This window comes from Brachyhypopomus gauderio, chromosome 4 (assembly GCF_052324685.1).
Source record: "Brachyhypopomus gauderio isolate BG-103 chromosome 4, BGAUD_0.2, whole genome shotgun sequence".
Classification (NCBI taxonomy): Eukaryota; Metazoa; Chordata; class Actinopteri; order Gymnotiformes; family Hypopomidae; genus Brachyhypopomus; species Brachyhypopomus gauderio.
In genome coordinates this window covers 35,793,030-35,819,351 of record NC_135214.1, presented here as the reverse complement: position 1 = coordinate 35,819,351, position 26,322 = coordinate 35,793,030, and the positions used below count along the sequence as shown (strand labels likewise).

The window sequence follows — 26,322 nt, the reverse complement described above, 5'->3', positions numbered from 1 at the left end:
CCTGCTCTGATAATATAAAGGTGATGATGTTTCTCATTCATGGTGAAAGTGGTTAAAATGAATTAACATATGAATGTCACCAGTAATAATTTTGGCTGCTTAATAAAAGATAACTTGGCTATACTAAGAATGACTAATTTATGAACGCTTCTTTTCAGCAGGGCAGCTGAACACTGAAGTTACTGAACACTCATACATCACATATGGAGGTGATTAAAGATGGGAGAGTAGATACTTCCAGGTGGTTTATTAGAATAAGAAAACTCCATAGAACACACAGCCTCCATGTGTTGTGGCAGTCAGCGAATTTCAGTGGCATTTTTATGTTTGCGTGAGATCTCTACTACACTCTGCTCACGTGTGTGTGTTTGTGCATGTGTGTGCACATGTGTTTTTACCTTTTTGTGTGATTGGTTCGTGGGCCATGCATGTAACTGTCTTATTGATGGAGTGTAAGAGAGCTCTGGCGTTGCTCTGTGGAAGTGCACCCACATCGAGGCCGTGTTCATGCAGACAGCTCACTTAAATTACATTTAAGCACTGAAGTTATGGATACTTAAACGCAGTGGTTAACGGTCACTGCCCATGGATGTGCACAGTTGCTAAAATAAAAGGCGGGTCTGTCTCCTCTGCCAAATCACTTTTTTCTTTCTTTTCTTTTGTTTGAGGACACTTTTTTCTGAGAAGAAATCAAATTTCTTTTGTCAATAAATCAAGAGCAAATACTGAGATTCAGTTCACAGTATCATCATCACATCCTCCTATTAGCATAAAAACGCACACACCAAAGAGCGAATCAAATCACATCAGATCAAAAACCAAAACCTAAAACATTATCACAAAAACAAACAATCAAATCAACAAATAATATATAAAAAGAGACCAGTGCTGGCTAATATATGTTCTCTACAACTTTACAAAATGCAAATGCACTCTTGTGCTTATCCACACATTTGTGTTTGCTGCATGAGAACGGGTTCTTCCTCCTCCTGTTGGGTTTGCGTGTGCTCTGTCCAGACAGACCCGTCTGTTTCGTCTGGGCGTGGGGGGACACACTCAGAGCAGATGTCCTCTTCACACACCACACACACTCGATCCAGGACAGAGACGAGCAGCCGTGATGTCTGCGCTGGGCAGGATCTGCTTCTGCAGGTAGCAGGAAGCATGGAACACACTCACAGCCCCTACTGTCCTCCAGAGGACCAGCACCACCTCAAAACTACCTTCACCCTGACTTCAGATCAGCACTGTCCTGATTTCAGATCAATACTGCCCTCATTTCAGATTAGTACAGCCCTGATTGTGGGTCCTGCCGTGTCTTGAAGCAGCAGCATGCTTGCTGTTGACTAGCAGTGCCTGTATGAGGTCATGGTTCATAATGACTACAGCAGGTGTGAGATCTTTCTGGTGCTGTTATACCCATCTTACGTCAAGGGGAGAAATGAGTGCACACTGGTAAATGGCAGTGTTCTGCTTAGACGTGTGTAACAGCTCCTAATAGCAGGAAGTGGTTGTGATCAGAACAAACAGCTGCTGGATCTGTGGGAACGTTTCTACGGGACTGGCTTGCTGGATGGGAGATCCCTGGAGCGTGGGCCACCTGATGGGGCTGGAGGTTAATCTGATCCTGGGTGGAGTCGGGCGGAGCAGGCATCCACCCGCATCAGCTCACACGGAGACTCAGGTGGCACTCTCACCCCAGGGCCTGGACGTCAGCACACACGGCAGGGCTTAGAGTAATCACATTAGGAAACAAGAGAGAGAGAGACAATGGAGAGAGAGATAGAGAGAGAGAGAGGGAGGAAGAGAGGGAAGGAAAGAGAGGGAAGGAGGGAGAGGGAGAGAAGGAGGGCTGTGTGTGACTATGTGGCCCCATCATGTCTCCCAGGATCTCCTCTCAATCCTATCAGCGCATTAAGAGCTGAGATGTGCTTACTCTAATCAGACAGAGCATCTGACTCTAATCAGACAGAGCGTCTGACTGCAGTGGGAGACGCATGGTTGGCTAATCACACAGGGGAGGCGACGCTACATTAATGTGCGAGAGTGTACAAGAGGAGTGCAGTGAGGGGAAACTTCCTAAGCCTTAGAGTGCACACACACACACACACACACACACACACACACACACACACATTTCATTACATGCCCCTCCCCTCCACCTCCCCTCCCCTGACCACATCAACCTCACCCCACTCTCCTCTCTCTCTCTCCGCCTGACGTCTGTGATGAATATAAGCAGTGATGGCAACACAAGCCTTGTCCCCATTAACTCCACTGAGCCAATCTGATCTGACAGACTCCTCTGGGCTCCACTCAGAGGTCAGAGGTCATGAATACACTCTGACTTAAGGTTCTGTACGTTAGTACCACTGCCCCCTGGTGGTCATCTGAACTTTCTCCTTACAGAATGGGCATAAAGTAGCAGAGTGGAGACAGACAGGAGGCCGCACCTCGAGCTGCAGGAGGATGAGGAGGTGCACTCCACCCCACACACCTCCAGGGGGCGCCACACTCACTCCGAACACACTGGGCTGTGTCCCTGATGTCTTTGGGTGTTTGGGCTTGAGAGAGCACTGTGTGTCTCAGAATCCCAGTGACGCTCCCAAATACGGCTCCCCATGGGAGCTCAGAGGACAGGCACAGGGAGAAAGGAGGACAGAGAGAGAGAGAGAGAGAGAGAGAGAGAGAGAGAGAAAGATAGAGAGGGAGAGAGAGAGAGGGGAGAGAGAGAGAGAGGAGAGAGAGAGAGAGAGAGAGCGAGAGAGGGAGAGAGAGAGATAAGCTCACATTTCAATCTCTAGAAAGAGGGGGACACACCAAGGAGGGTTGAGAGAGGAAAAGAGGAAGAAAAGAGCCAGAAAGAAAGAGAGGAAGAAGAAGACGGAGGAAGAGGAGGAGGAAGGCCTGGGCAGTGAGGCAGAAAGGAAAAAAACTTTGAGAGCCAATGAGCATGTGAGAGGAGGAGACAGACGAGCACAAAAGGTCTCAGTGTTCCCATCAGCACAGTGGACCTCACACCACACACACGCACACACACACACGCACGCACGCACGCACGCACGCACGCACGCGCACGCACGCGCACGCACGCGCACGCACGCACGCACGCACACACCCCCCGAATGGGTCTACTTTCAATTACCATTATTATTAATATCAATAATGTCCCAGAGTTCTGACTTCTGGCAACTTATGTGTCCAGAGCAGCAAATTTCCACAGTTTTTGGTTCTGTTCACCAACACATCTGGCAGAAAAACACACGCAAAGGCCCACGGCAGTTGTGTTTTCATTGCTTCATAATACACAGGTTAAAAGGGAAGTGTGGAAGGGGGGGTCAGTGGGTGGAGTTAGGTGGTGGGTGGAGTCAAGTGGTGGGTGGAGTCAGTTGACATCAGGCTCAGTGTTGAGTCACTGGTAAAAAGTCTGGACTCCTTCCTGATGTTATGAAACACTTTATCCAAGCTCACTTCAATTTCAGGGCATCTTGGTGCCATTGAGAGCTCTTCATATCTCTTCTTCTCTCTCACTACACACACACACACACACACACACACACACACACACACACACACACACACACACACACACACACACTCTTTTGCATACATACATCTGTGTTAGGTTGCCTGAAGACCCAGGACACACACAAGTCTGCTGAACAGTGAAGAATGTGACGTCCTCTGACCAGGTGTGTGGGGATGAGTCAGGTGAGAGATTCCACTGTTTGTGTCACTCCAGCACATCACAGTATACTGAAATCTCATTGGCTGAGGGCCAGAGGAGGCCACTCACATAGGTGCTGTGTGGCAGTATGTGGGGAAGCTTTGGGGAACGTGGGTTCCACTTCTCCATGTGTTCACTCTCTCACTCTCTTCACTCTGGTCTTTTGGAGCTGTAGTTCTGGTTCTGGAGGTTCTGGAGACACTGGGTGGCAGTGCGACACACCAGACAGGGAGACATGGCAGGAGAGTCTGAGTCACGGTCCGATTCTGAGTCCAAGTCTGTCTCTGAGACCTAACTCAGAGGGCCACAATGTGCCTCACTGGCCGCTGGCCGTATGGCTATAGTCCTGCGGCTCACTGTAGCCCCTAGTGGCGTGGAGGCCGGGGCGCATGAGGGCCGCGTTGGTGCGTGGCTGTATGGGGTAGTGGTGGTGGCGTGTGGGGGGCGTGGCGTTGTTGCTGTTGTAGTTGAGCCCGTTGTGGGTCCAACGTGGCGGGTCTCCATAGTCGGACTGTGTCCCGGGCGCTGACACCACCCTCCTGCGGTCCGGCGAGTCCTGCGGGGTCACTGGGCGGTACTCGCCTGCTGAGTTGCGGGTCGGGGGTGCAGACGGACGCCCACTGTGGTCCCTCTGAATGAGCGGGTGAGAGAGCATGAGGTAGCGCTGCCGGTCCACGTGGGCCGCCACCTCGCCCAGATCCTCCTGGTGCCCTCCACCACCTCCCTGGAGGTAGTCGGAGCTCAGGTACATCACAGCAGTGTTTCCTGGGCCCATCTGGGTGATAAACGTTTGGCTCTGGTCCCAGTCGGAGTCTGGGATGTGGACATTGGGCGAGGGGCGTTTTTGCTGAAGCGGGGTCTGCTCAGGGGTGGGCAAACCCGGCTCCATATCCCCCGATTTGGACCAGCCGTTGGTGAAGAGATTCTCAACCTGAGAGCGAGGCCTTTCGCCCCCGCTAATCCTCGTCACGCTAATCCCGGAACCACGGCGGCCGTGTCCCAGCATGCTCTGCTCCTTTTCACCTTTGCGACGTCCACCTGGGCTGGACCCGCCTGCTCTGGAGCGATGCTTCACTGTCATGATCCAGCACACCATCAGGCCCGAGATCGCCGCCCCAGTGGCAAATGCTGAAACTGCAGACATCACTAGCAAGTTGATGGACACCAGGCCATCTGGCTCCTCCACATAACTTTCCTGCAGGAGACCTGAAAACAATCACACACACACACACACACACACACACACACACACACACACACACACACACACACACACACACACACACACATTACTATAATGACAAGAACATCACTGAATGAAATGACTCCTCCTTACACCTTCTTTTTCTCAGAATAGTCATTTCTTTCTCAGTGGGAGGGGCAGAACACATCACAGGGAAGTGAAACCATTGGTGTAGAGAATAATTATACTCATTACCTAAAGTGGATGGTAATTTTAATGGAGGTAATAACTGTCTTCCTGATTGAGAGGATCTCCCTGTGCTCCTTCTCTTCTAATTGCTCCGACTCTCCTGTGGAAAACCGCTCGCAATGGCAGGACTCGGAAAAACTGACCCTACCCAGCTGTCTAATTATATAGTGCTGTTTGAAAGTTTGTGAACTCCTATATTTTTCTGTTGTTTTATTCATGATTCTCTTATTTTATCACCGGTTTTTGTAAATGAAATGACAGGTTTATGTTCATCAGTTCCATTTACTTGTTTTGAGGGAAATGTTTGAGTTGGCAGCAGACTACAGTACATGAAACATAGAATAAGAGCATGTGCAAAAGTAAATGAACCACAGCTGCAGTGATAAAGTCAATTAGGTAAAAACAGACCAATCAAATGAGACATCCTTGGGAAAAGATTTGAGCCACACTGATCAAAAGGGAGAAGAAACCAACCAAACCACCGCCATGTCAAAGTGTAAAGCAGACAGATCAACAGCGCAGAGAGGAAAGGAGACATCTGAGGACATCAGTAAGAAGGTGGTGACAGTCCATCAGTCTGGGGAAACGTACAAGACCACCAGGCTCTACCATCCACCATATAAGACAATATATATGGTATACCATATACCATATGAGACAAATCATCTACAAATGGAGGCCATTCAGCATCACCGCAACTCTGCCCAGAAGTGGACAACCAAAAAAAGCACCAGAGAAATAATAATTCAAGGCCAAACCACACATCAGCTCCAGAGAATTGCAGACCTCTCTGGCAGCATCTGGGCTAAAGGCCGTTAACAGAACCCTTTAAAACTTTGCCAGAGAACACTTGGACAAACAATAGGCTTTCTGCAAATTCATTCTCTGGATAGATGAGTCCAAAATTGAATTACTTGGCCACAATCACAGGCAGCATGTTTGGAGAAAAGTCAACGCTGCATATAAAGAGAAGAACCTCCTCCCAACAGTGAAGCATAGTGGTGGAAATGTGAAGGTCTGGGCCTGCTTTTCTGCTTCCAGACCTGGACGATATTTTATCCAGGGAACCATCAGTTCACAGACCTATCAACAAATTCTTGACCAGAATCACCTGCCATCAATCAGGGAGTTGAAGCTGGGACAGAAATGGAATATGCAACAAGACAATGACCCAAAGGACTCCAGAAAAACTATTAAAGATTGGCTTAAAAGCAGATGTGAGACACTGTTTTGTGAATATGGAAGACGTTTGGTTGAAGAAACGGTAGCAACAGGTGGGGCTACAAGCTACTACCTAAGAGTTGACATACTTTTGTACTTAGCAGATTTTGGAGAGGGAAATTACTTTTGGAGAATAAAAATTAAAACTTATATCTTTGTATGTTCTTTATTTGGAAGGTCTGAATCAAGATGTGGATGTTCATTATTAAAACTTTTGATAGAAAACAATGTCCATGTTTGGATGCTTCACAGACTTTCCAGCAGCACTGAATATGTGGACTGCAAACAAACAGGCAGACAGTGGAGTGTTAGCTTGGTGCTAGTAACCCTCCTAATGCCACCCCCCCTCCCCAACACGCACACACACACACACACACACACACACACACACACACACACACACACACACACACACACACACACACACACACACACCTCCTCCTCAAATGTGTGAATAGCTGGATTATCAGCATTAGGAAGAGTGAGAGTGTGAATGCTACCATCACCAGTGGATGAGGCAGGTTTCTGTAGAACAGTCACCTTGTGGGACAGAACAGTGTGAGAAACAGAGACCTTTACAAACAACTACCTTGCGTGGGTGGAGATGCAGTGATCCTTAGTTGAGATCTTTAGAAGAGATCTTTACACACACACACACACACACACACACACACACACACACACACACACACACACACACACACACACACACACACAGATAGAGAGTGACAGGAAAGAGTGAACTGTGGGACTCAGAGATGAAGTAAAGTGAAGGAGGAAAGACTAACATAATAAGAAAAGAGTGATAGAGAGGGAGAGAGAGGGAGAAATAACGAATAAAAGCCAGCAAGGCAGACAGAGAGAGTGTGTCGGAGGTCAAGGCTGTGAATGCTGGTCTGCTGGTGGAGTTAGCTTAGCTGGGACCGCCAAACAAACACTCGCACTATCTGTTAAATCACAGCGGCCAAACAGGGCCGTCTGTGTGAGTGTGTCGCAGCCCATAAATCACCTCTCTCAGTAAACAGATAAACGTCAGGTACAGGGGCCTTTGTGAGCAGCGGCCATTAAAACCAACACCTTTTATTGTCTGGAAAACCCATTTTAGTGGAGACAAACTGCAGCTATTACACCCAGGTGAGGATCTGCCCATGGGTGTATTAGCTCAGCCAGCTGTCTGCCCTCTTGCCAGGCCCCGTCGTAAAATGAGGAGTTATTAATTCATCTCAGATTTTATTAATGTCCTTGTGGTTAAGCAAAGATGTCTGAGAGCATACTGTATGCTAATATGTTACAGAGAACAATAGTGGTCGCTTAATTTACACACATTTGCATTTTTGCATATGTGTATTTACAACAGCACCCCCTGGTGATAAGATTTGGTGATTTTTTAAAATCCCCCCTTTGTGTATGGAGCTGTAGTTCTTCCAGTACACCGTGATGTTTGTCAGGAGACCGACATGCCTCTGCCTTAATGCTGATGTAGACATTTTCTTTATGCAGCAGGTCATATTACTGGAGACCTCAGATCTGTTCAGCGCTTCAGTATTTCAGTATTCAGTGAGAGCATTTTTTACAGTGAGAGTCCATTCGTCCTGTGAGTCTTTGGGGCCTCACTGTTCATATCCTCACATCTGATCACATCTGATCTCCCTGCTTGCTCTCCCTGTCTGTGTGAATATTCCCTACTAGTTTTTATTTATCTCTTTCATTCCCTCTCTCTGAATGCGGCTCTGAATTTTACATGATGTCGTGACAGTGTTTGTTTATTTATTTGGCTGTGTTCCACATGAAGGGAGGCGTTCTGTCTGTCTGTCTGACTGACTGTATTCTCTCTGTGGATGGATCCTGTCTCTCCTCCGCAGGACTAGTGCGACACCACTGTGTCTCTACGGCCTTCATGCTGTTGGCCATGGAAACAAAGCCCTTAGAAATGTCCAGCCCTCTCCTGCTCTCTGGGGTTCTCTAGGGCTCTCTGGGGGTCTTTAGGGGTCTCTGGGGTTCTCTGGTTCTCTCTGGGGGTCTATAGAGTTCTCCTCCAGGAAGGCAGATGGGTTTTCCACCCCACACAAGGCCATAATCACTATCCACAGCAGTGCCTGAGGTAGATGTTGTTCTGAGGTAGATGTTGCTGCACACCTACACCCACACCCAGCACAAATATACCCACACCTCCAACCCACACCCAGCACAGATATACCCACACCTCCAACCCACACACCTACACACACACGCAGCACAGATATACCCACACCTCCAACCCACACACCCACACACACACCCAGCACAAATATACCTACACCTCCAACCCACACACCCACACACACACCCAGCACAGATATACCCACACCTCCAACCCATACACCCACACACACACCCAGCACAAATATACCCACACCTCCAACCCATACACCTACACACACACCCAGCACAGATATACCCACACCTCCAACCCACACACCCACACACACACCCAGCACAGATATACCCACACCTCCAACCCACACACCCACCCAGCAGATATACCCACACCTCCAACCCACACACCTACACACACACCCAGCACAGATATACCCACACCTCCAACCCACACACCTACACACACACACCCAGCACAGATATACCCGCACCTCCAACCCACACACCTACACACACCCAGCACAGATATACCCACACCTCCAACCCACACACCTACACACACACCCAGCACAGATATACCCACACCTCCAACCCACACACCCAGCACAGATATACCCACACCTCCAACCCACACACCTACACACACACCCAGCACAAATATACCCACACCTCCAACCCACACACCTACACACACACCCAGCACAAATATACCCACACCTCCAACCCACACACCCACCCAGCACAGATATACCCACACCTCCAACCCACACACCTACACACACACCCAGCACAGATATACCCACACCTCCAACCCACACACCTACACACCATCCTGCACCATCGATCAACAGCTCATGCTCAGCCAGGGCTGATGCTTCAACATGAGTGTGTTTAAATGAGAAGTATATTTAAAGGGGAAGTGTGTTTAAATGAGAAGTATATTTAAAGGGGAAGTGTGTTTAAATGAGAAGTATATTTAAAGGGGAAGTGTGTTTAAATGAGAAGTATATTTAAAGGGGAAGTGTGTTTAAATGAGAAGTATATTTAAAGGGGAAGTGTGTTTAAATGAGAAGTATATTTAAAGGGGAAGTGTGTTTAAAGAGCACTGCACAGTGTGCTTTATTTTTGCCCTGTGGGTTTTAAAGCAGTATTTCCTCTCCTTTTCATGTATCTTGTGAGATCTAACATTTCCACTGTAAAATGTTAAATGTATTTGCAGATCATGTTAACATTTTAAATGCATTAACAGAACTGGGCTGCACGAATGAAAACTGAATAAAACCCTAAACGAGTCTTATTATTGTAGGCAGCAGCAGTGTTTATATAAACTGGCAATAATGAAGGTGTGTGTGTGTATATGTGTGAGCGTGTGTATATATATATGTGTGTGTGTGTGTGTGTACGTGTGTATGGTTTCTAAATGATCTCAAACCAGCACACATCATCACACACAACAGCTCACAACACCCAACATCAGTAAGTATCTCTGCTCGACAGTGGAAATCACATGTGTTGGGGAAAAAACTATATATGTGTGGTACAAAATTAAATTGAAATCATGCTATTTGGCCTGAGTGTGTGTGTGTGTGTGTGTGTGTGTGTGAAGTCTGCCATCCACTGCTGTTGGGGCCTTTGATAGAAATGACCCAGAATGCACTGCCATTTCGTCGTAATGAGAAAGATGCTTTAGAGTGTTTGCCTGTCTGGAGGGCTAGAACATTCTCTTCACTTTTTCTTAATTTCCATCTCTCTTTGTCTCTCTGTTTCTGTCTCTGTCTCTCTCTGCTTCTCTCTCTGTCTCTCTCTCTTGTCTTTTCCACCTTCACCGAGTGTGTATAATTCCTGCACCATTAGCGAGGGCTGTTTTTGTGTTCACTGCTCTTAGTCCCAAAGCGCTCAGGGAAACTCAAGCCCCTGTCATCCCGGAGCAAGTTAAAGCCTAATGGGGGCATGTCCAAGGAGGAGTGTCCAAAGTAGTGGAGGCGTGTCCATATGGCCATGGAGGCGTGTCTCATGTTGCTGGATGTGCAGACCTCTCCTACATTACTTGGCATGTTTACAGCATTTCTGTGCCCCCCCCTCTCCTCCTCTCCCTCTCTCTCTCCCTCTCTTCCTTTCCCTCTCTCGCTCCTTCTCTCTCTCTCCCTGTCTCTCCCTCCATGGTCCCTCAAACCTCCTCCTTTTTGTCACATCCTTTCTTCTTTCACTGTCTGTCCATTTTAAGGGACCCTCCTCTTCTTTCTCTATTGCTCCTCTCTTCCCCCTTTCTCTCTGTGTTCTCCCTGTGTCACTCAAATTCAAATTCAAATGGCTTTATTGGCATTAATTTTAAATAACAACTGTTGCCAAAGCAATAATGTGTCAATGTGTCCTGAGCTACAGTGCTGACACACTCTCTCCTCTCTGGGCCTCCAGTGCTTCTTCTGACGCCCTCTCTCTACCTCCAGGCTGTGGACACTCAGTCTGGACATTGTTAGGTTGTATCTGTGTTTTGGGTGTTTAATTTTAGTGAGGTAATTTGCGAGTACATATTCTCTGTTTAATGATTTGTAACATTCTAGTTTATTAATTGAGGTGATCTCCTGAGTCCAGTAGGTGATGTATTCATTGTGTTTTGTCGATCATTTTGAGGTGTGTGTGAGAGAGAGTGTAGTGGATGTTAGTGTGAAGGTGGTGTTTTTCTTTAATGTGTCTGAGGGGGTCTGTGTCTGGGTGTGTATAGGTATAAAGGTATGCTATGTGATGGTATGAGTCTGGGTGTGATTGGGACAGGTGGGAGTGGAATTTTAAAGCTCTTTTTAACATTGGGGGAGAGAGAGGAAACTCGCCCAGCTCTGCTCTGCACGCCAGGTTTGCAGTGTTTCGATGGACCTTCAGGACTTCTTTACAGAACTCCAGGTGGAATTTTTCAATTGGGTTTGAAATTGAGAATTTTTTTTCACTCCATCTCTCTTTCCGTCTCTCTCTGTCACTGTCTCTCATTTTGTCTGTTTTTTTCTTTAATGTTTCACTATGAATTTCTTTCTTTTATTTTCTGTGTCTGTCTTCCTCTCTCTCTCTCTGTGTGCCTCTCTGTCTCGCAGGCCTGGCGGTGCTAATGAAGGCCGTTTGTGTTGGCTTGCCCTCTTAAGCCCTGGTGTCATTAAAGGCACAGCAGTGGTGCGGCTGAGATGTGTGCTAGCGCACTGGCGTCTGTTTGAGCCCTGGTGGTGTGAGGAGGTCCTGTTAGTGTGTGGGGCACATGCTGCTACACACCACTGTGTGTGTGTGAAATTAGGGACTGAGGACATGGCTTGAGTTTAAGAATCAGTGCACAATCTCTCTCCCTCTCTCTCTCTCTCTCCCCCCCGTCCGTCTCTCTCTCTCTCCCTCTCTCTCTCTCTCTCCCCCATCCGTCTCTCTCTCTCCCTCTCTCCCGCTCAACCCCTCTCTCCCCCTCTCCGTCTCTCTCTCCCTCTCTCGCCCCTCCCTCTCTCTCTCTCCCTCTTCCTCTCTCTCTCCCCTCTATGTATATTTTATTCATTTCTTCATGACAGTATCAAGCTATGCTGTGTTGCATAAGCCTCTAGAAGACTTACATGTTACATAAAGGCCATCCAGTCAGACTGGCCATGTGGCAATATCTGAACACTACACGATCCTCAACCTGTTGCAAAGACACCAGACATATTTAACACATCCCACACACACACACACACACACACACACACACACACACACACACACACACACACACACACACACACACACACACACACACACACACACACACACACACACACAGGTACTGACCAACCTGACTAGCAGATCAATGAACACCTACTCATGTCTGAAGAGCACAATGGACCACCGTCAGTAAGCTGGTCAGGTGCAGTTGTAATGAGGCTCCGCACCTGCAGGAGGGTTTTAGCTTTAACTGGCAGTGCTGCTGCAGACCTGCACACCTGCACAGGTGATCAGATACCCCCCAACACGCACCTTTCACAGATACCCCAACACGCACCTCCCACAGATACCCCAACACGCACCTCTCACAGATACCCCAACCTCTCATAGATACCCCAATACGCACCTCCCACAGATAACACCCCCCCCCCCCCCCCCCCCCCCAGGGGGGCCAGTGGCATTCCAGAGGAGTTCCGGAGGAGCAGTGGTGTTCCAGGAGGGGCAGGGGTGTTCCAGGAGGAGCAGGGGTGTTCCAGGAGGAGCAGGGGTGTTCCAGGGGGAGCAGGGGTGTTTCGGAGGGGCAGGGGAGTTTGTGTCCTGCGTTCAACCCTATTTCAGCTGAATCCTTCTACCACACAGCTGCGCCTACACCAGCCGACACAGTGGGCCGCAGATGAGGATAATACACCAGTGTGTTCGTACGGCACTGTGGATTAATCTGTAGTCTTTTGCCACAGTCAAGCGTTGTAACAGACCTCTTCATGAGGATCTACTCACCCCCACAGTTTGACTCCAGGACAAACATACCTGACCCAGTTAGTCAGTGTCCTGATTGGCTGAAGCAGGTGTGTTAGGCTGGGATATGAATCTCCTACAGAGGAAGCTGTAGGCGTGCTGAAAAGTCCCTGGATCAGATCTGTGCATGTAGCCACTGGCTGAACACTCTTCACACACTGATCATGGCCCAATGTGCTTCTCAGTGTTCTGACCTGGGGAAATGACATCTGTGAGGACAGGAAATCTGGATCTGGTAGGACAGGACGTCTCCAGCTGGGGGGACAGGACGTCTATAGCTGTTAGGACAGGACGTCTCCAGCTGTGGGGACAGGACGTCTATAGCTGTTAGGACAGGACGTCTCCAGCTGTGGGGACAGGACGTCTATAGCTGTTAGGACAGGACGTCTCCAGCTGTTAGGACAGGACGTCTCCAGCTGTGGGGACAGGACGTCTATAGCTGTGGGGACAGGACGTCTCCAGCTGTGGGGACAGGACGTCTCCAGCTGTTAGGACAGGACGTCTCCAGCTGTGGGGACAGGACGTCTATAGCTGTTAGGACAGGACGTCTCCAGCTGTGGGGACAGGACGTCTATAGCTGTTAGGACAGGACGTCTCCAGCTGTGGGGACAGGACGTCTATAGCTGTTAGGACAGGACGTCTCCAGCTGTGGGGACAGGACGTCTCCAGCTGTGGGGACAGGACGTCTCCAGCTGTGGGGACAGGACGTCTCCAGCTGCCCTGCGTCAGTTCAGTCCGTGTGATGTGTGGCCTGAGGATCTGTGGTTCTGCTCAGACCAGCTCCCATGGCAACCGCACCAGCTGTGCAGTGCTGTTAGGACTGAGTCAGGGTGTAAACACACACGCTGCTCCACAGACAGACGAGCGAAAATACAACCATCCATCTGCAAATACAACCGTCCATCTGTAAATACAACCGTCCATCTGCAAATACAACCGTCCATCTGCAAATACAACCGTCCATCTGTAAATACAACCGTCCATCTGCAAATACAACCGTCCATCTGTAAATACAACCGTCCATCTGCAAATACAACCGTCCATCTGTAAATACAACCGTCCATCTGTAAATACAACCGTCCATCTGTAAATACAACCGTCCATCTGCAAATACAACCGTCCATCTGCAAATACAACCATCCATCTGCAAATACAACCATCCATCCTTTTATCAATCTTTCTTTCCTTCTCACTCTCTCTATTTCTTCTCCCCCTCTCTCTCTTCTTCCCCTCCCCTCACCTTTGGTATTCTCTCATTCAAGGCCGGCACACCTCTTCTGTGACCTTTAAATGCTGACTTGCTATCTCTCTCTCTCTCTCTCTCTCTCTCTCTCTCTCTCTCTCTCTCTCTCTCTCACACACACACACACACACACACACACACACACACACACACACACACACACACACATACATCATGAGCGGTTCAGATGGATTATTCCTCAACACCTCTGTATATGGCAAGAATGTAGAATGTGTGTGTGTGTGTGTGTGTGTGTGTGTGTGTGTGTGTGTGTGTGTGTGTGTGTGTGTGTGTGTGTGTGTGTGTGTGTTGTGTGTGTGTGTGCGTGTGTGTGTGTGTTTTTGTGTTTATGTATGACTGGATAAATGATGGTGTTTTGAAGGACACTGGGACCTCAGTGTCAGATGCTGACTGTGGGGAGAGATTATCAACAGTGTGTAGGACTGCAACAACACACGCAAACACACACACGCACACACATACACACACATTTACAATAATTCAATGTCAGTTATACTGTGTGGTTATGGATTTATGGCTGTATGGGTTATGTGTGTGTGTAAAAATGTAAATGTGCCACATTTTGTCAATTGTGATTTTTCACCGCAAACAAGATTTGTCCTCCACTTTTTGCCCATCTGTGCAGTTAAAACACACACACACACACACACTAGTGATTACTAGGGGGCTGTGGATCACACATGCCCAGAGCGGTGGGCAGCCCTAGCCCGGCACCCGGGGAGCAGTTGGGGTTAGGTGCCTTGCTCAAGGGCACCTCAGTCATGGCCTCAGGTCTGGGAATCGAACCCACGACCCTCTGGTCACAAGACCAGTTCCCTACCACAGGACCATGACTACCTAAACATCTGCTTCAGGTGCTTCAGGTGTGGTGTGAGTGTGTGTGTGTGTATGTGTATGAATGTGTGTGTGGTGTGAGTGTGTGTGCGTGTGTGTGTGTATGGATGTGATGTGTGTGTGTGGTGTGTGTATGAATGTACGTGATGTGCGTGTGTGTGTGTGTGTGTGTGGTGTGTGTATGAATGTGTGTGTGTGGATGTGATGTGTGTGCGTGTGTGTGGATGTCATGTGTGTGTGTGTGGATGTGATGTGTGTGTGTGGTGAATGTATGAATGTGTGTGTGGTGTGTGTGATGTGTGTGTATGAATGTGATGTGTGTGTGTGTGTATGTGATGTGTGTGTGGTGTGTGTGCATGTGTGTATGAATGTGTGTGTGGTGTGTGTGTGTGTGTGGATGTGATGTGTGTGTGTGGTGTGTGTGCGCGTGTGTGTATGTGGTGTGTGTATGAATGTGTGTGTGGTGTGTTTGCATGGATGTGATGTGTGGTGTGTGCAGAGGTGGGCAGTAACGAAGTACATTTACGTAAGTACTGTACTTAAGTACAGTTCTTGAGTATTTGTACTTTACTTAAGTTGATTTTTTTTTAAATACTTATGACTTTCACTTCACTACAGTTTAATAACAAATACAGTACATCACTCCACTACATTTCTGTCCAGCTCTCGTTACTCGTTACTTCCACACACAACTCTCCTCCCCTCCCCCGATAGTATTTTCACGGGTGACAGCCTATCAGCAATCAAGGATGTGTCTGTGAGGTGTAAAATCAAGTTCGGTGTCGCTAGTCGTTCTTTTCCTAAATAACAGCAACATGAGCGGAGACGGCGGTGATGGAGCATGCCAGGGTTGCCAACTTTTCAAGATCGCTTGGAGGGAGATTTGAACCTGGACTTGGTGGCGAGTGTAAATTGTTGATCGGGGGGTGGCGAATAGGGTTGCCACCCGTCCCGTAAAATACGGAATCGTCCCGTATTTGGCAGTTAAATGTTGCGTCCCGTATTGAACCACTGGCGCCACTGGCGAATGTTACCGGGGCGGTGAAAATGGACACAAATTAAGTATTATATCGCGATCGCCGGTGGTTGATAGATATAGATCAGAGGTAAATAAACTAGATTTTTTTTCGGCGTGAGATATCGGAACTGTGGCGTGAGAGCGTGTGAAAACCGTCAAATGCGTGTGTCTCATGCTCAATGCGTGAGAGCTGGCAACCCTGGCATGCTCTTTTGCACCCATGGCCGTATCTCGACAAAATGTTCCAGTTTTCTGAACGGATGAATCATTCCTATCGTTTTAAATGCATGCTTTGTTTGCCAAAAACAACCTATATCACTGCATACCAAAATTCATCGTCCCACCTGAGGAAGTATATTACGGTATGCAGCCTAAATGTTTTGTTAAGTGACTATGTAGTCAGAGGAGCTTTGCAGTAAGGCTAGTGAAATGACTTTGCCTGCTCACTCCACTGCTAGGTCTGCTAGGATCACTATAAATAATGTTAACATTATATTGGCAAATTCAAACTACGGAAACATCAATAAGGGAAACCGTGTGGGTTAATCGAATCTTGTCAAATAATGTTTCCATTCTAATGTCAGTGTAGAATTAATGTCAATAATTCTAATGTGGCTGTGATTTCTAGTTTGAAAAGAGTTTGTTAGCATGTTGGGTGGCATGGAGTTGGTGGGCTTTAGCCATACTGCAAAAGGTTGTAGCAAGGTTAGACTACCAAGATGCCACACTGCTAATTTTACTTTGTCTTTGTTTATATTGACTGTAGCATAATGTTGTATTGGATGACTGAATACCTAACTAGCAAAGAGAGAAAACCGTCATTTTATTATTGACTTTTAATATGGTAACATAATTTGCTTAAACAGGTTAGGCTAGGCTAATCAGTGAATTGTGGTTTTAGAAAATGTTTTTGTTCCTTAAACTAAAGTGTAGGTTAAACTTTTCTGCTACCACTACCTGAATGATGTACATCATTGGAATATGCCTTATGGATTATTATCAAAGACTGTATGAATATTATGCCCAAAGAGGATTTGGTAGGATGTATAATACTTTTAAACTATAACTTTTTTACAAATGTGACGGAAGGTGTACTTTAATACTTAAGTATTTTTAAAAGCAAGTACTTCAGTACTTTCACTTAAGTAAGATTTTAAACATGCAACTTTCACTTGTATCGGAGTAGCATTTGACCAGTGGTATCTGTACTTTGACTCAAGTAATGAAATTGAGTACTTTGTCCGCCTCTGGGTGTGTGTGTATGAATGTGTGTATGGATGTGATGTGTGTGTGTGTGTGTATGAATGTGTGTCTGTTGTGTGTATGAATGCGTGTGTGATGTGATGTATGAATGTGTGTATGAATGCGTATGTGTTGGGGAGAGGATGTGTCCATGTTCATATCTTCACTCTTATGTAAATATTCACAGCTGCTCCCCAGCAAATTAAATAAGACTGCTGTTGCAAATTTGTCAACAAGTGCTTTCACTACACCCATTACCATAGCGATTGCAGAGCTCCATGACAACAGTGACGCCCACCACATGCATGCCTCTGTTAGCGAGTGAACCTAAGACACTGCTCAGCGAGCTGAAACAGCACCACGCCACACTAATTACACCAGTCCGCAGAAACATAACCTCCACGCTACACTGTCCTCATGGCAGACACCAGACGGGGAGGCAGAAGGGACAGACAGACAGGGACAGATAGACAGAGAATGAGAGATAGAGAGAAAAGTAAACACTAATTTATATTGATCTATTTTTTTTCTCATCTCCTTATATTGAAAAAAAACTGCTTTGGCAATACTGTAACTGGATATGGTCATGCCAATAAAGCGTATTGAATTATTATTATTGAGACACAGAGAATGTCATTCTCTGTCTCTATCTCTCATTCTCTGTCTGTCTGTCTCTCTCTGTCATTCTCTGTCTCTATCTCTCATTCTCTGTCTCTCTCTCTCTGTCATTCTCTGTCTCTATCTCTCATTCTCTGTCTGTCTCTCTCTCTGTCAGAGAGACAGACAGAGAATGAGATAGAGAGACAGAGAATGAGAGATAGAGACAGAGAATGACAGAGACAGACAGAGAATGAGAGATAGAGAGACAGAGAATGACAGAGAGAGAGACAGAGAATGACTGAGAGAGAGAGACAGACAGAGAATGAGAGATAGAGAGACAGAGAATGAGAGAGAATTAGACAGGGAGACCCAGAGAGAGACAGACTGAGACAGAGTAAGAAACAATATATAATTACTAAGAAATTCACAAAAACCCTCAGAGAGAAAGAATATAGGAAGAATAATGATCAATAGAGAGAGAGAGGGGGGGGGGGACAGAGAGAAAAGAGAGATTAAGAAAGGGGGTGAAGGGGTGTCAGCTCCATGTTAGTCTGAGAGACCTGAGAACTCTAAGATATGATTTTCACACCCATTCTCCCCTCCCCCCTCTCTCTCTTCAACTCTCTCTCTCCCACTCTCCCTTGATCCCTCTCTCTCCCTCTGTGTTAACACCCATTCTCTCTCTCCCTCTCTCTCTCTCTCTCTCTCTCTCTCTCCCTCTGTGTTAACACCCATTCTCTCTCTCCCTCTCTCTCTCTCTCTCTCTCTCTCTCTCCCTCTGTGTTAACACCCATTCTCTCTCTCTCTCTCTCTCTCTCTCTCTCTCTCCCTCTGTGTTAACACCCATTCTCTCTCTCTCTCTCTCTCTCTCTCTGTGTGGATTATAACACTGCTCATCTTTCTCATATTCATGCCCTACAGGTCTCAGGATGCTCTTCCATCACACTCACTCTTCTCATTTTCATTTAGTGAAAAGGTTTTTTTCCAGGTGAATCAGAGCTGGGGAAGTTAAAAGCCCGTTAAAGGACTCGCTAATCCTGTAACTGATACAGCTGAGAGAGAGGTCATGACCTGGAAGAGCTTCACATCACTATAGAGGACAGGAAGAGAGTGAAAAAGGCCTCCTGAAAGACAAGCTGACGTTATCCCATCTGTTACCGTGGTTACTGAGCTCTGTAATCCTACACCTGTTTGCACAACTTGCAGGCTTCACTGTGACAACCACTAAATTGTTTCAAGATCTCGGTGATCTGAAATCTGAACATAAACATGCTTTTGACTAGTGCATTAGAGAGTATGTCATTAAGAAGTGAGAGAATTATGAAAATAGAGAGAAAGCAACAGAGAGACACAGAGAGGGGTAGAGATGGAGAGGAAGAGAGAGACAGAGTGAGAGAGAGAGGGCAAGAGAGGAAGAGAGAGGGAGAGAGGAAGAGATGGCATGAGAGAGGCAGAGAGAGAAAAGGAGAGAGAAGGAGTGAGAGAGAGAGAGGGCATGAGAGAAGAAGAGAGAGATGGCGTGAGAGAGGGAGAGAGAGAGATGGCGTGAGAGGGAGGGAAATTGAGAGAACTGTGGGTGGGGTGACAAAAAATGACACCGAAAGGTAAAAAAGAGAAATTATAATTAAAGGAAGACAGACCAAGTACATGGATGTGATTATATAAAGGCAATTGTGTGTGTGTGTGTGTGTGTGTGTGTGTGTGTGTGTGTGTGTGTGTGTGTGTGTGTGTGTGTGTGAAAGAGAGAGAGAGAGTGTATATGTGTGTGTGGGTGTGTGTGAAAGAGAGAGTGTGTATGTGTGTTGATCATGAAAGCAGTGACATTTGCAGCAGAGACAGAGAAAGAGATGAAGAGAGGAGAATCAATATCCATACTCCCTTATTACCAGTTATGGTGGCAGTTATCCAGTTTATTAGACAGGTGATGAGTGTGAGTGGAGATGACTACCTTATGTAGTCGGGTAGGTGATGAGTGTGTAAGTGGAGATGACTACCTTATGTAGTTGGGTAGGTGATGAGTGTGAGTGTTGATGACTACCTTATGTAGTTGGGTAGGTGATGAGTGTGTAAGTGGAGATGACTACCTTATGTAGTTGGGTAGGTGATGAGTGTGTAAGTGGAGATGACTACCTTATGTAGTTGGGTAGGTGATGAGTGTGTAAGTGGAGATGACTACCTTATGTAGTTGGGTAGGTGATGAGTGTGAGTGTTGATGACTACCTTGTGTAGTTGGGTAGGTGATGAGTGTGAGTGGAGATTACTACCTTATGTAGTTGGGTAGGTGATGAGTGTGAGTGGAGATGACTACCTTATGTAGTTGGGTAGGTGATGAGTGTGTAAGTGGAGATGACTACCTTATGTAGTTGGGTAGGTGATGAGTGTGTAAGTGGAGATGACTACCTTATGTAGTTGGGTAGGTGATGAGTGTGAGTGTTGATGACTACCTTGTGTAGTTGGGTAGGTGATGAGTGTGTGAGTGGAGATGACTACCTTATGTAGTTGGGTAGGTGATGAGTGTGAGTGGAGATGACTACCTTATGTAGCTGGGTATGTGATGAGTGTGTGAGTGGAGATGACTACCTTATGTAGTTGGGTATGTGATGAGTGTGTGAGTGGAGATGACTACCTTATGTAGTTGGGTATGTGATGAGTGTGTGAGTGGAGATGACTACCTTATGTAGTTGGGTAGGTGATGAATGTGTGAGTGGAGATGACTACCTTATGTAGTTGGGTAGGTGATGAGTGTGGGTAGGTGATGAGTGTGTAAGAGGAGATGAGGACCCCACCTCTCCTCCCCACTGTACATTATGGATCTGTCCCACCATGTGTATTCGACCCTGATTCAGCCAGAAAATCGATTCTGCTCCTCTTCTTTCTCTTCCTCTTGTTGCGATGTGTCGCTGAGTGGAGACGGTTAGCACTGCCCTACCCCCCCCTAATCACTCTCCCCTGCTGGAGCGCTGACCGCTGACTCACAGATGGGGACGATCATATCTGATCACTCACTTCCATCCAATCACATAACAGCAGAAACGTTGAGGAAGTTTGTTCTTCACGTGTGCTGGATACAACTCACTCCACTCAGTCTCACAGTGAAATACCACTATTCCTAGCTTATCAATAACCAGATCAATACCTGGATCAATACCCAGACTCCTGATGCAAAACCGAATCCTTAGAAACTTCAGTAAAACAACTGATAAGATCATTAACGTCGCATTCTTTACTTCCTTATACACACACACACACACACACAGACAGACAGACACACACACAATTACACACAATTATGCACACTTTATTAGACACCCTAGTAGCGTGTTGGACCTCTTTTGGTCTTCAGAACCACAGCAGTTCATTGTGACAGATTCCACCTGGTGCTGAATTATTCTGCAGGAATATTGCCTCATGCGGACAGGACAGCTTCCTGCAGTTGGCACAGATTACATGGAGGTACTGACATGCTCTGAACAGACTGTTCTACATCGTCCCAGAGTTGCTCTATAGGATTAAGATCTGGGGGTTTTGAAGGCCAGGCAAAGAGAACTTGCTGGCATGTTCCTGGAACGACCATGACTACACGACCCCTGTGTCATGGTGCATAGTCCTGCTGCCAGTGTCCTGCTGCCACAGGGCAGCTGCCATAAAGGGATGAACTGATAGGAAGGGGTGATACCTGACAGGAAGAGCCACACTGCACGAGCTAAATCCTGACCCTCATCATTGTCATCATCATCATCACCATCATCAGCACGCAGCGGAAATCTGGACCCATCTAACCAGGCAATGTCTCCCCACGGCTCACGAATGTCTCCCCACTGCTCACTGATCTGATTTTGTATCTTGCTTGCACTTGAACTGGTGGCCTCTGCTCTTACAGCCTGTCTGTGCTGAGGAAGGTGGAGTTGTGCATTTAGACGCATTAGCTGGAGCTGCAGTGTTGGAGTTGTCTGCTGTCTGCTGGGCTCTGCCTGTTCACCAGACGGGTCTTCACATCCTTCTCTGACCCAGCTGAGTTGTGCATGTCCTCAGCTGCCCTTCAATGGGTGTTTATCCTCCACCACACCGTGATCCTCCATCACACCCCACGTATCACGCTGTCCCCTCCACACCAGTGCACCACGAACTCCACAAGTTTGGCAGGTTTTAAAGTACAGACCCGGCACCCATGACGGGTCCTGTCCCTCCACATCACTCTGATGGTTCAGTTCTCCCACTGTAATGTGGATTCACACTGAAACTGACCCACAGAAAACTTGCTCACATTATTTTATGCTGTGTTCTAAAGGGCAGTTGTCTCTAATAAAGTCATTGGTCTACACACAGTATTAGACACACTCCAGCACTCCAATCATACATGAGTATATCAGAAGTGACTCCAACCCTCCAATCACACACGAGTATATCAGAGGTGACTCCAGCACTCCAATCATACACGAGTATGTGACTCCAGCCCTCCAATCACACAAGAGTATATCAGAGGTGACTCCTGCCCTCCAATCACACACGAGTATATCAGAGGTGACTCCAGCCCTCCAATCACACACGAGTATATCAGAGGTGATTCCAGCCCTCCAATCACACACACGAATATATCAGAGGTGACTCCTGCCCTCCAATCACACACGAGTATATCAGAGTTGATTCCAGCCCTCCAATCACACACGAGTATATCGGAGGTGATTCCAGCCCTCCAATCACACACGAGTAAATCAGAGGTGATTCCAGCCCTCCAATCACACACACGAGTATAGCAGAGGTGACTCCTGCACTCCAATCACACACAAGTATATCAGAGGTGACTCCTGCCCTCCAATCACACATGAGTATATCACAGGCATGAAAATGGGTCAGGGGTTAAAAAGGTGAGAAGACCGGGGGGGGTAATGTGACATCATGGGGATACGGCGACAGGGCGTTGACATGTGGGGGGGGGGGGGGGGGGGGTCGTTGACATGCGACGTCATGGGTATAAGGCGACGGGGGGGGGGGGGGGGGGGGGGTGGCTGCTGGTGTACGCAGATACAGCGACAGGTGATACCAAATATTACGGAGCCCGTAAGGTGACATCATGTAAAAAATATAATAACGCGTGGCCACGACTTACTAACGCGTGCGAACAAGATAAATAAGTATTACTTTATATAAAGCCAGGTTTACCTTCCTTGGGCAGTCAGTTTGCGAACATCCCTGGGATCTGCTTGCTTTGCTGTGAAAAAATAAACTTTGTTGCCGCGTGTGAAAGGCGACATTAGTATCTCGTTCCCACGCGTTAATAAGTCGTGGCCACGTGTTATAATATAAATACGTGGTATTTTTTTTTACATGATGTCACCTTACGGGCTCCGTAAAATATAGTAAAATCCATAAAAAATTTTTTTTTTTGACTGTCATGTCAATGGATTCAATGTATGGAACCAGATCCTTAAACGCGAGAGGCCGCTTTCGCCATTCCAGATGGCTCAGTCAAAACCATTACGTCTTAATGAACCAATAAATACATCAGCAGCGAAAATGAGTGTAAAAATACCAGGTTTTTATTTTCTAACATGGGCTAAAGCACAGGGTAGACTCAAATGACAAGAGTTTACAACTTCATCTTCAACGTTTTCAGCCCTGGCGCGAATGTCCTCACCCGTCCCTGGATTCACCAGTTACAACTACAGACACACTAGAAAAAATCTCGTTTCTTATTTGATGTCACCGTTAACTACACGGGGTTGACACGAACTTAATAGGCCCATCTATCTAGCTAGCTAGATCTGACAGTGTTCAACGCTGTAGCGAACAGCAGTAACTTTGTTTTACCGCAAAATATGAAAACGATTGAAACCATTAATAACCCAATTAAATCCACTGGGAAATGTACGATCTGGTAAATGTAGTGGTAAATGTACGATCTGGTAAATGTACGATCTGGTCCTGCTTCTCGTCCCGCTAAGCAGTAAATGAATAACATGAATGAAGAACGTTCGTATGATTGAAATGCTATTTGGCCTCTATGAAGGTTCTGGGCGGAAACTGCTGGCCACTGTCATTGAAATTGCCGATTTCGGAAGTGATCTGTTTGCTTATTAAGTCAATATGATAATTAATACATAATATAATCTCCCGACCCCCCCCCAACAAAAAACTCATCGGATCTACACGATTCACGTAGGTCACCCTTTTCAACTTCAAAATTGCGAATTTCGCCGAAAGGTGACAGATTTTCATGCCTGATATCAGAGGTGACTCCAGCACTCCAATCATACACACAAGTATATCAGAGGTGACTCCTGCCCTCCAATCACACACACGAGTATATCAGAGGTGACTCCTGCCCTCCAATCACACACATAAGTATATCAGAGGTGACTCCTGCCCTCCAATCACACACACGAGTATATCAGAGGTGACTCCAGTCCTCCAATCACACACACAAGTATAGCAGAGGTGACTCCACTCCTCCAATCACACATGAGTATATCAGAGGTGACTTCACCCTCAGGTCTTATGGGACTTTTCTGCATCCTTGCAATGTTATACACATGCATTGATTACCCTGGAAACAAATGCCTTGGAAACAAACGTCTCATAAACAAACACTCTCAACACGAATGCCCTGGAAACAAATGCTCCAGCAACAAATACTTCACAAACACACCACAAATACCCCACAAACACACCACAAATACCCCACAAATGAACAGCCAACAAAAAAAAAAAAATCCCAGTCACAGACAGCTGGCCACCAGCTCTGACTCACCGATCGATCTGCTACTGTAAAGCTCCCCACAAATGCACCGCCTGCCAAACATGAACTGGGACGTAACCAGTGCTATTCTGAGATACTGAGTCAAACATTACAAGAGCAAACTAAACAAATCAAAGCTAAGGATCACAGACACATATCTACACCGATGCACGCACACACACACACACACACACACACACACACACACACACACACACACACACACACACACACACACGTGCATGTATGCGCACACACCGCTCAGTACAGGGAAATATTTGGGAATGTCAGAAGAAGTGCAATCAATGCAATGTGGACCGACATCACATGACTTTAGTAACATCCTAAACCTATGCTACATAACTGACCTGTGCTAATCACTAACCTGTAGTACATAACTTACCTGTGCTAATCACTAACCTGTAGTACATCCATGTCCTGTGCTAAATCTTTAACCTGTAGTACATTCCTGACCTGTGCTAATCACTAACCTGAAGTACATTCCTGTCCTGTGCTACATAACTGACCTGTGCTAAATCACAAACCTGTGCTGATCATTAACCTGAAGTACATTCCTGTCCTGTGCTACATAACTCACCTGTGCTAAATCACTGTCCTGTGCTACATCCCTGTCCTGTGCTAAATCACTAACCTTTGCTACATCCATGTCCTGTGCTACATAGCTGACTTGTAATAAATGGCTGACCTGTAGTCCCACTCCTGTGCTACATAGCTGACCTGTGTTAAATGGCTGACCTGTGCTATATCCCTGTCCTGTGCTACATCACTGACCTGTGCTACATCCCTGACCTGTGCTACATCCCTGACCTGTGCTACATCACACTCCTGTGCTACATCACTGACCTGTGCTACATCCCTGACCTGTGCTACATCACACTCCTGTGCTACATCACTGACCTGTGCTACATCCCACTCCTGTGCTACATCACTGACCTGTGCTACATCCCTGACCTGTGCTACATCACTGACCTGTGCTACATCACTGACCTGTGCTACATCACACTTCTGTGCTACATAGCTGACCTGTGTTAAATGGCTGACCTGTGCTACATCCCTGACCTGTGCTACATCCCACTCCTGTGCTACATCCCACTCCTGTGCTACATCACTGACCTGTGCTACATCCCTGACCTGTGCTACATCACACTCCTGTGCTACATCACTGACCTGTGCTACATCCCTGACCTGTGCTACATCACACTCCTGTGCTACATAGCTGACCTGTGTTAAAAGGCCGACCTGTAGTCCCACTCCTGTTCTAGTTCCATCCCTGTGGGCTCTCCAGAAACATCACACGCTTTACTTGTTCATACACTCTCACTCTCTTAGATGATTTTAGAAGTTAGATGATGTTTAGATGATGATGACCAACTGCAGTGTTGTGTGAGTGATTTCAGGACTCTGATACTCTCCTGGCATGAGGTTATCTGCCCAATTCACCTGAAGGATTATACACCTGCTTCACCTGAAAGGTTATACACCTGCTTCACCTGAGGGATTATACACCTGCTTCACCTGAAAGATTGTATTCCTGCTTCACCTGAAAGATTGTATTCCCGCTTCACCTGAAGGATTATACACCTGCTTCACCTGAAGGACTTTACACCTGCTTCACCGGAAGGATTATACA

The 26,322-nt window shown here is 46.9% G+C and overlaps 1 protein-coding gene across 7 annotated transcripts in view; it reads right to left on the bottom strand.

Moving 5' to 3' along the window:
- Nucleotides 1-232: 232 nt before the first annotated feature.
- Nucleotides 233-26,322, bottom strand: part of sema6bb (sema domain, transmembrane domain (TM), and cytoplasmic domain, (semaphorin) 6Bb) — a 179,138-nt gene continuing 153,048 nt past the window's right edge. For all 7 annotated transcript variants that reach the window (XM_077004332.1, XM_077004333.1, XM_077004327.1 and 4 more), the window contains one exon: nt 233-4,933. In XM_077004332.1, the coding sequence (XP_076860447.1) occupies nt 4,044-4,933 (890 nt within the window). In that variant the 3' untranslated portion in view covers nt 233-4,043. The remainder of the gene's footprint in view (nt 4,934-26,322) is intronic.